Genomic DNA, 10,588 nt, shown 5'->3' on the forward strand with positions numbered 1-10,588 from the left:
ATATTAATCACTGCCATGAATATACAAGAAAGAACAAAACCCACTGGTAGAATAAAAATGCAAACTAGAAAGCAAAAGAAGCTATCTCTTACCACCTCAAAAAACCAACAAACACCAAAGACAAACAATAAAAGGGCAAGAAAGGAACAAAAGATATTTAAAACATCCAAATGAAAAATTGATAAAATGCCAGGAGCAAGACAATACCTTTCAGTAACAACCCTAAATATAAATGGGTTAAATTTCCCACTCAAAAGACCCAGACTGATTGACTGGATTAAAAAGCTAGAGTAGCAATTCTTATAACAGATAAAATAGACTTTAAACCAAAAACCATAAAAAGAGACAATGAAGGCTACTATATAATGATAAAGGTATCTATCCAGCAAGAAGACATAACAATCAGAAATATATATATATACCCAACACCAGTGCACACAGATATATAAAGCAAACACTGTTAGACCAAAAGAAAGAGATAGACCCCAATACAATAATATTTGGGGGCCTAAACACCCCTCTCTCAGCATTAGACAGATCATCTAGGCAATAAAGCAACAGAGAAATACAGGATTTAAACTCCACTTTAGACTAACTGGACTTGGAAATATCTATGAAACATTTCATCCAACAACTTCAGAATATACATTCTTCTCATCAGCACATGGAACATTCACCAGGATAGACCACATGTTAGGTCACAAAGACTCAACAAATTTTAAAATACTGAAGTCATTTCAAGTATCTTTTCAGACCACAACAGATTAAAACTGGAAATCAATAACAAGTGAAACTCTGGAAACTAACAGATTAAAACTGGAAATCAATAACAAGTGAAACTCTGGAAACTAACAGATTAAAACTGGAAATCAATAACAAGTGAAACTCTGGAAACTATACAAATGCATGGAAATTAACAACAAGCTCTTTAATGACCTAAGGGTCCAAGAAGAAATTAAATTGGAAATCAAAATATTTCTTGAAGCTAATGAAAATAAAGACACATCATATTAAAACCTATGGGATTCTATGCCTCTCAGTTTAAGTCATGAATGTTTATGAGAATAATTTGATGGAAGTGTCATGACCAAGGCCAAAAACTTTCATTTTTGAAATAGAACAAAGTTGGATTACCCCCAGAGGCAATACAATGTTTCCTCTGGGTCCTACAGAATAACCTTATATTTTAATACTTTTATAAGTCAGAGTCAAGACAAAGTGAAAACGAACAAAAATTAGAGAGCAGGTAAATGAGCAAGATGGCCCTTCACCCCCAGAGAGTCTCCCTCTACACTCAGTGGTCTGGAATCATGAAGCACCTCCTTCTCTGGGACAAAAAATCCCAACCATCTGAAGTTATATTTGTAGTAATATATTACAAAGTTAATAGATTTTCACTTTGGAGACACTGGCTTAAAACTTTGTGGTCTGAGTATTAGTGCATTTTCTCCTCTTTGTAATGGTGCACTTACTGACCAAGCGCCAAGCTTGTGTGTGTAGCTGCCTCACAATCATCTAAGGGCTTCCTGTCTTTGGTGCACTTCAAGCACATGACAATGAATGGGACTCACCAACCCAATGAGGCCGAAATCTCACTTCAGTTCCAATAAGCTAGGAAAAGTTAACTTAGCATAAGTAATTTAGGGCAAAGAGTGGGAAAAAGCAAATATTGAAAAATAACTAATCTAACATGAGTGCTAACATTTCTGAGTACGCACACTCCCTTTCTTCTGAGCAGATCAACTTTCTTTTGAGGTGAAGATAAAGTAATCAGTGCACTCTTATTTGGTGTTTCTCTAAGGAATGCTTCTGCATCAGGGACACATGTTCATACTGTACCCTTTATGTTGATAGCTGTCGCCTCTGCTCTCTAAGTGGACAAGATAAAAGAGTTCATTTCCTTATATTTAGTGTGTTACTAAAGTATGCATTGTTTTATCAGGAATGACTCACCAAAGTAGAACTACTTAATTCCCTCTAAATGATTTTGCACTTTGAAATTTAGGAATTATGCCTTATTTCATAACAAGTGGCCTCTGCTCTCTAAGTGGACAAGATAAAAGAGTTCATTTCCTTATATTTAGTGTGTTACTAAAGTATGCATTGTTTTATCAGGAATGACTCACCAAAGTAGAACCACTTAATTCCCTCTAAATGATTTTGCACTTTGAAATTTTGGAATTATGCCTTATTTCATAACAAGTGGCCGTGGTGAATGGTTGTTGTAGTGATGCCTCATTTCCCCATCTCAGCCAGCAGACACTCATTTTTCAAAACACTGGACTTGCATTTCTTTTAAATATAAACCATTTATGAAACAGCCACCCCCACTGCTGCCTTGATAACCATTTGGAATAGCAGCATCATTTATGTTGGCAATATCATTGCTCTGGGTCAGGTTGCAAAATGGCCAAAGAAAACTTCTTGTCATCTAATTCTCAAATTCTAAAGGGAAGTGAACTTTAGGTTATAAATGCTTCAAGCTAGTGTTCTCTTTTTCTAAAAAAGGGAAAATGAAATCTTCAGTTTGTGGTTTGGAATTTTTGGCATGGATATTTATAAAGTGACCCCGTATGAATCACCATAATAACACTTAACACATGGAAAGTATGTACTTGACCAGGTGGACGTATAAATTGGGCACTCTTCTAGAACAATCAGTTTCTCTTTTGTAATAGTAAAATACATAACAGCTTTACTTTTGATGTTATATTCTATGTCTGTTTTAATTTGGTTCCTCTGTCAGTGCAATTACAAAAAGTGGCCACTAATCATATTCTCAGGTTTTAGTATTATTGAGACCACCTTTTTCAGCTATTATATTTAAGTAATTCCATTACAAGCTTTAAGAATGCGTGCAACCTTATACACTGCTATTAAGAGGACATTTGGAATATGGGAAATATCTTTACCATCTGAGGACATCAACATGGATATGAATGAATGTGATGTGTAAATGTATGTTATTTTTTGTCAATATTTCTCTAATTACTAGTAAGATTGAGCATCTTGTCATATGTTTGGTGGCATATAAATTTATTTTTCTGTGAATTTATGTATTTATTTTGCTGTAACAACCTCTTTATAGCCTTTGCCTATTTTTTTCAAGTTGGTTGCATTATTTTTTATTCATTTTAAGTCTACTTTAGATATCATGGATGTCGACCCTTTTTGTTATGCTATGTAGTATTCCAAATGTGTTCTGCTCAACAACTATGTTTTTTACATTTTATGTACTCAACAACCATATTTTAACAAATATGTCCTACTCAACAACTATTTTTCTTAATTTATTAATTGCTTAGTTTGTTGACCTTGTCTTTAGCTGAACAAATTTTTTTAATTTTTATGTACTTCTACTTGTCAGTCTTTTTTCTTAATGGCTTCTAGGTTTAACATCATGTTTCTAAAATCTTTCTCCACCAAATTCCTTCGCATTTCTTTAGGTCTTCTTTTCTTTCTTGCCTTTCATAAAGTTTTACGGGTGGCTTTTTTTTTCATAAAATTCTCGTAAATTTTTTTTTTTTTAATTTTTAGGTATAGAAATTAAGATTATAAAATATAATCTTCTATATCATATTAGAGAACTTTGAATTTTTTAAATATAATTATTCTTAATCTGCCTAGTAGGAATCCACTTCTTCCCCAGAGGGATGTACAACTGGTCCAACTCCACCATGAAATAGGTGATTTCTTCCCTCACCTATTTGAACTGCCACCTTTGCAATATACTAAATTCAAATACAGTCCTTGTTTTATTCCACTAATTTGTTATTCCTTCACTGACACTTACTGTTTCCATCATTGTAGCTATGGAGTGTGGTTGAGATCTGATAAAGGGCATTCCTCCCTTTGTTTTTTATTTATTTTTGTTTCCTGGCTTTCTTAGACCCCACTTTCTTACTCACCTTCCATAATTAATTGTCATGTGGATTTTCAAATCTATCTGTTTCTCTAAGGACCACTGATACTTAACTCAGTCTTTATAATCCATTGCTTAGATTACTGAAATGTTGCAACCACATAGACTGGTTTTCCTTCTTTAGTTTTGCCCACTTTAATTCATCCTCTAAACTTTCTTCATCAGAAGTCTGATTATTTCAAGGCCTCGTGTAATTTTTTATAATAGCTTTATTGAAATGTAATATACATACTATACAATTCTCTCAAGTGTACAATTTTTTAAATAAATTTGCAAAGTTGTGAAACCACTGCCACAATCAATTTTAGAACATCTTCATCACCCCCAAAAGAAACTCCATACCCTTTGGGTATCAGTCCCTGACGCCACCATCTTCCCTGTCCCTTTCCCACCCAGGTCTAGGCAACCACGAATGTACTTTCTGTCTTTATAGGTTTGCCTATTCTGGACATTTCATATAAGTGGAATCATATAATATGTGTTATTTTGTGACTGGCTTCTTTCACATAGCATGATGTTTTAAAAGCTCAGCATGCTGTAGCATTTCTTTTTATGTCCAAATAATATGCCATTATATGGATATTCCACATTTTGTTTATATATTCATCAGTCGATGAACATTTAGGTTGTTTCCACCTTTTGTCTATTATGAATAATGCTGCTATGAACCTCATTCAAATATTAAAATGAGTTTGTTACAATACAATAAAAAAATTCTATGAGGAATTGGTTGTGATTGCATTAAGTTTATATATTACTTTAGGGGAGTTTACAGTTTTTTACAAAATTGAGTATTTCCATCCAGGAAAATTGTTATGGGGTATTGTTGTTTGTTTGGGAGTTTTTTTCATTTTTTTTCACATTATTAGGCCTTGTTTATTACCTTCCATAAAGTTTTATTGTTTTCTTCACAAAATTCTGGTGTATTTCTTTTTTGTAATCTCTATTCACTTTATGTTTTGCCATTTTGAATTGAATTTTTAAATAAAAATTTCTACTTGGTGGTGGAAGCATAAAGAAAAGCTGTTCATTTCTGTAGTTTACCTCGTATCTAACTACCTTGAGAATCACTCATTAGTTCTCATGGTTTCTCAGTTGATTTTTTTTTTAATCTTACAGATAATTATATAATCTCTAAATGCTCATAACTTATTTCTTCCTTTGCAATATTTATATTCCCTATTTCCTTTTATATTTTCTAATTTCATTGGCTAGGGCCTCCAGAATAATGATAAATAATAGTAGCTATGGGCATACATCCTTTTCCCTATCAACTTTAATATTTTTTTAATTTGTTTATTTATTAATTTTTTTTTTTTACATGCTAAGATATTGTTGCAGAGCAGTTGGGAGGGAGAGGGAGAGAGGAAGGGGTAGGGAAACAGGGTGGGAGGAGGAGGAAGAGGGGGTGTGGTCAAGGCCCATGGCACCCCCCTCATTCTGGCATAGGAGACCGGGGGGTCTTCCAGTGGCTGTTCAGTCATTGCTGGGCTGGATGCAGATGTCAGAGGGGTGTGGCTGAAGCCCTCAGCTCCCCACCTCCTGGGCTTGGCAGTCCAGACCGTTTCCAGTGGCAGCCTGGTGGTCATCACTGGGCTGGGTGTTGTCATTGTTGGGGGAAGTGGCTGAGGCCCTCTGTGGATCTCTCCTGCTCTTCCCCTGAGCTCTAGCGGCCCTAGCTTGGCTGTCATTGCTTTTTAATAGTTGTATACTGGTTAATTTGTGGGGGAGAGAGGATGACACTGGGTACCCATCTATTCCGCCACCTTGATCAGAAATCCTTTAATATTTTTAATTGCAAGCATGTTACAGTCAAAATTAAATAAATTTAATAAAGAAAAATCACTCTCATCCATATGAAGACAAACTTTAAAAGATACAAACTTTTAAAAAATTACTAAAATTAAATTGTTTGTATATGTATAGATAGAGTGAGGAAGGAAATATATCAGACTTCTGTGAGTAGGTCTTTTGGGGGACTGAGGTTCTGGAGCAGGAACAGGGGCGAGAGGGAGTCCCACTTTCTGCTTTGTACACTTCTGTATAGCTTGGCTTTTTGCAATATGCATTTTCTACTTTTGTAATTTTACAGTGCATCTTGGAGTAAATCCAAAGAGTATAAAGTGTGTAAAGACTTACCTTTACATATTAAGATTCATGGATGTGTGCATTTTTAATGATTAAGATTTAAGTTTTATGGGGCTGGCCCAGTGGCACACTGGAGAGTGCGCCGCTTGGGAGCATGGCGGCACTCCCGCCAAGGGTTCGGATCCCATGTGGAGACCGGTTCCCGCTCACTGGCTGAGCGCGGTGCGGGCGCGACACCGAGGGTTGCGATCCCGTTACCGGTCAGTAAAAAAGACAAAAAGAAAAAAAAAAAAAAAGATTTAAGTTTTATTCACTAAGTTCAGTCACAACTATATCAGGCAGCTAAAGATTAGATAGATAGGAAGGTAGGTAGGTAGGTAGATGATAGATGAAGAAGGAAGGAAGGAAGGTTGGTAAATGGATAGACAGAAATACAGATATAGAAATAGATACAGATATAGATATAGATCCTCCTGCTGTTACTAGAGAGTCCACAAACAAAAAGATGGCAACAGGAAAGAAACAGGTACAAAAGAAAATCTTATAAAATACACCAGTCAGAATTCTAGGGCAGGACAATTACTATTATCTCCCTCCCTCGGATGCCTAGGAAAACTTGAATTGGGGGATTATTTCATGGTTGAAGAGCATTTTAATTTCTCTGTAATGTCACCTGTTAGTGATTTCCTGTTGAAAGTTCCTCCTTCTGTGACATCACAGGGGAGTTTAGCAATCATAGGAAGGCATCTGCATTATTTGCCCCGGTATTTAGGGCACTGCATAAATGACAGTAGTGCTACTTTTTATTACTGCCTACATTTTGGAATATGACTAAATGCACTTCTTCCATTTTCTCTTCCAGGATCTCCAATGAACATTCACCCAAACTCCAGATCCGGAGTCACAGTTACCTGAGGGCGGTAAGTGAAGTCTCCATCAACCGAAGCCTGGACAGCCTTGACCCTGCAGGCTTGCTCACATCACCGAAGTTCCGCTCCAGGAACGAGAGCTACATGCGAGCCATGAGCACCATCAGCCAGGTGAGCGCCGTCAGATCAGCACTGGCCATGAGCTGTTAACCCCAGGAGGATTAGCGAAAACTAAGAGGGCACGAGTGGAGAGCCAGTTGCTCCCCGAGTAGACCACTGATGAATCAGACAGGGAGTCCAGTCAAATGCCAGCGTACAGCTGCAGCAAGTACCTGGTATCAATGGTCCACCAGGAGGGGCGGGACCCTCTGCAGGAGAAGAAAGAAGGAGTGGGTCTGTAGAAATGCATCAGCAGTCAGTTGGCACCAGCAAATCTGTCAGTAAGGAGTTGATGGATGAGGCTCCAGTTGTAAAGATGTTTGAAGGGTAGGAGCATAGGATGGATGGCACTGGCAAAACCGAGACAATGTCTAATCATGAAAGTACTGGGCTGGCCCAGTGGTGCACTGCTACAGTGCGCCGCTTGGGAGCGCGGCGGCGCTCCCGCTGAGGGTTCGGATCCCACATACAGACCGGTTCCCGCTCACTGGCTGAGTGAGGGGCGGGCGCAGCACCGAGGGTTGCGATCCCGTTGCCAATCCCGGTCCGGTACGGGTGCGACACTGAGGGTTGCGATCCGTTGCCGGTCACGAAAAAAGACAAAAAGGAGAAAAAAAAAAAAAAAGAAAGTACTAAAGTATTAAGCATGTCATCGAGACAGGAACCCAGGCACAGGAAGCAAGATAGGATCTATTTACCTCATCTAGGTCCTAGACGAATATTGCATCTTGTAAATGAAATAGAATCCCACTTTTAGAACTGGTACACAGGACTGGGAATGAAGACTCAAGAAGGCTGACTGAATACTATATTCAAAATATTCAAATAAAACTCTGCAGGCTCTCCCATCGAGTCTCAAGAGAGTATCTAAGAAGGCTGAGCTCCTAAGCTCAGGGGCAGAGAGAGCCTGGAACTCTCTGAGGAACTGACCTGGCATCTTTCAGGAGCCAATAGCAGAGCAGAGGTGCCTTGGGGGCTTCCTCTGGGAGGACATATAGAAGGGTGTTTTTTGAAATGATGTTAGAGACTGGATTTAAATTTATATCATAATTTTAAAAAATAAGTACAATACCACTAATCTAGCTAATATTTATTGAGTAAAACACTGGGCCAAATTTTGCAAGTTATTCAATGATGAGTGATACAGAATACCTGCCCCCAGAGGTTTACAGTCTAGTGGAGGGCATGCAAGAAGCATGGAAGTTCTATCACAAACATTATTTACTTGAACGTCACAAAACCACTCTGAGGTAGGTGAGTATTTTAGTTTATTTCTGTTGCTTATAACAAAATACACAGAACTGGGTATTTTATAAAGAAAACAAAATGTATTGCTTATAGTTTCTGAGGCTGGGAAGTCCAAAGTCAGGGAACACAGCTCGGGAAGGTCTTGGTGGTGGCAACAGTGTGGCAGGGTATCCCATTGTGAAATGGTGGAACACAGACAGCAAGAGAGAGACTAACCGCCTCATTCACTGTCTTTTTAAAGCCCTCAGAACTACACCCATGACTGCCATTTTTAATCCATTCACTACATCATGGTCCTGCAATCTAATCACCTCTCAAGACCTCACCTTTAAATTACAATAACAGGATTTCCCACCCTCTTAACACTGTCACAGTGGGGGTCAGGTTTCAGGGGGACACTTAATCCAATGCAGAGGGCAAGAAAGAACAGCAAGAGCCCTCTTTTGTTAGGCACTTACTGGGTCAGGCACTGTGCTAATTGCTTTATATTTTCTTAATTTAGTCCTTATAAACACCCTGTAAGATATGTAAGTAATAAGATGTTAAATGGGACTTTCCCTGTTGATGGAGTTTGGATGTGTTGTCCCCTCCAAAACTCGTGTGGAAATTTGATCTCCAATGTGGCAGTGTTGGAAACTGATTGAGTCATGGGGGCGGATCCCTCATGAATGGATTAATGCTCTCCCTGGGGGAGGGGGAGTAATGAGTGAGTTCTTGCTCTGTTAGTTCCCGCGAGAGCTCGTTGCTTAAAAAGACCCTGGCACCTTCTCTCTCTCTCTTGCTTCCTCTCTCTCCGTGTGATCTGCTCGTACCTGCCAGCTGCCCGCCGCTTTTCCGCCATGAGTAGAAGTAGTCTGAGGCCCATGCCAGATGCAGCTGTCCCAGAATTGTAAGCCAAAAAACCTCTGTTCTTTATAAATTACCCAGTCTCAGGTATTTCTGTTATAGCAACACAAAATGGACTAAAACACCTGTGGTCACAAAACTGTCAACAAGTTCACAAAGCTAAGAATAAAATTATGTTAAGTACCCAGGATTCTAAAGAGAGAGTGTCTAGGAATGGGGTCCAGAAATATGCTTTTTGACAAATATTCCCAGTGGTTCTCATAATGTAGTATTTTATCTGAACTTTCAGAAATGCTAGCCTAAAGTATATTCAAGGAATACTGAATGCTCTAGTTTGGTTGGAGCTTAGGACACTGGTAGAGGCAGCATTGGGAGATTCACTGTGATTGTCCTGCAGATTATTTTTATGAATGGCCTTTGCATGCTGAGCCCAGGAAATTGTACACTATTCATTAGGAATGGGATTAAGTAAAGATTAATTAAAACTTCAGCTTTGGGGCCGGCCCGGTGGTGCACTGCTACAGTGTGCCGCTTGGGAAGCGCGGCTGCGCTCCCACTGAGGGTTCGGATCCCACATACAGACCGGTTCCCGCTCACTGGCTGAGTTGGTAGTGGCACTGATGCTGATGGCACCGATGGTGGTAGTGACATTGGTGGTGGTGATGTGGTGATCACAGTGATGGTGGTGGTCATGGTGATGGTGGTAATAGTAGTGATGGTTATAGTGGTGGTGGTGACAGTGACAGTGGGGTGGTAATGGTAGTAGTGACAGTGGTGGTGGTGGTGGTGGTGGTGATGAAGGTGATGGTAATGGTGATGGTGGTGAAGGTGATGGTGATGGTGGTGACAATGGTAGCAGTGATGGTGGTGATGATGGTGGTGGTGGTGGTGATGGGGGTGGTGATGGTGATGGGGTGGTGGCAGTGACAGTGACAATGGTGGCGATGGTAGCAGTGGTGGTAGTGGTGGTGGGATGCGTTGGTTGTAGTGACATTGGTGATGGAGGTGGTGGTAGTGATGGTAATAGTGGTGATGGTGGTGATGATGGTAAAGGAGTGACAGTGGTGATGGTGATGGTGATGGTACTGGTGATGGCAGTCTTGGTGGTGGGTGGTGGTGATGGTCACAATGGTTACAGTGACAGTGGTGATGGCGGTGGTGGTGATGGGGGATGGTGATGGTGGTTGTGGTGGTGGTGATGGTGGTGGTGGTGATGGTCGTGATGGTTACAGCGGGGATGGTGACAGTGACAGTGGTAGTAGTAATGGTGGTGGTGATGGTGATGGTGGTGGTGATGGAGGTGGTGATAGTAGTGCCAGTGTGGATGAAATGAATAATGTATTTTAGAAAAAAATGATGAAATTGTAGGCTGATCACCGAAGACTGTCAGAATGAGACCCTGAAATAGGACCATTGTTCTCACTGTGTCCCCGCCATCAAAATAGAGCTCCCTTCT

General features: G+C 39.6%; 1 protein-coding gene across 1 annotated transcript in view; it reads left to right on the forward strand.

Annotated features, from left to right (window-relative positions):
* The first annotated feature begins 2,851 nt into the window (after positions 1 to 2,851).
* The window catches only part of LOC103608396 (disks large-associated protein 1-like), a 35,713-nt gene continuing 27,976 nt past the window's right edge, over positions 2,852 to 10,588 (forward strand). The window contains exons 1-2 of the mRNA XM_008592833.1: positions 2,852 to 2,952; positions 6,873 to 7,050. Coding sequence (XP_008591055.1) covers positions 2,852 to 2,952; positions 6,873 to 7,050 — 279 coding nt within the window. The remainder of the gene's footprint in view (positions 2,953 to 6,872; positions 7,051 to 10,588) is intronic.

Source organism: Galeopterus variegatus, unplaced genomic scaffold (genome assembly GCF_000696425.1).
Source record: "Galeopterus variegatus unplaced genomic scaffold, G_variegatus-3.0.2 Scaffold8388, whole genome shotgun sequence".
Lineage (NCBI taxonomy): Eukaryota > Metazoa > Chordata > Mammalia > Dermoptera > Cynocephalidae > Galeopterus > Galeopterus variegatus.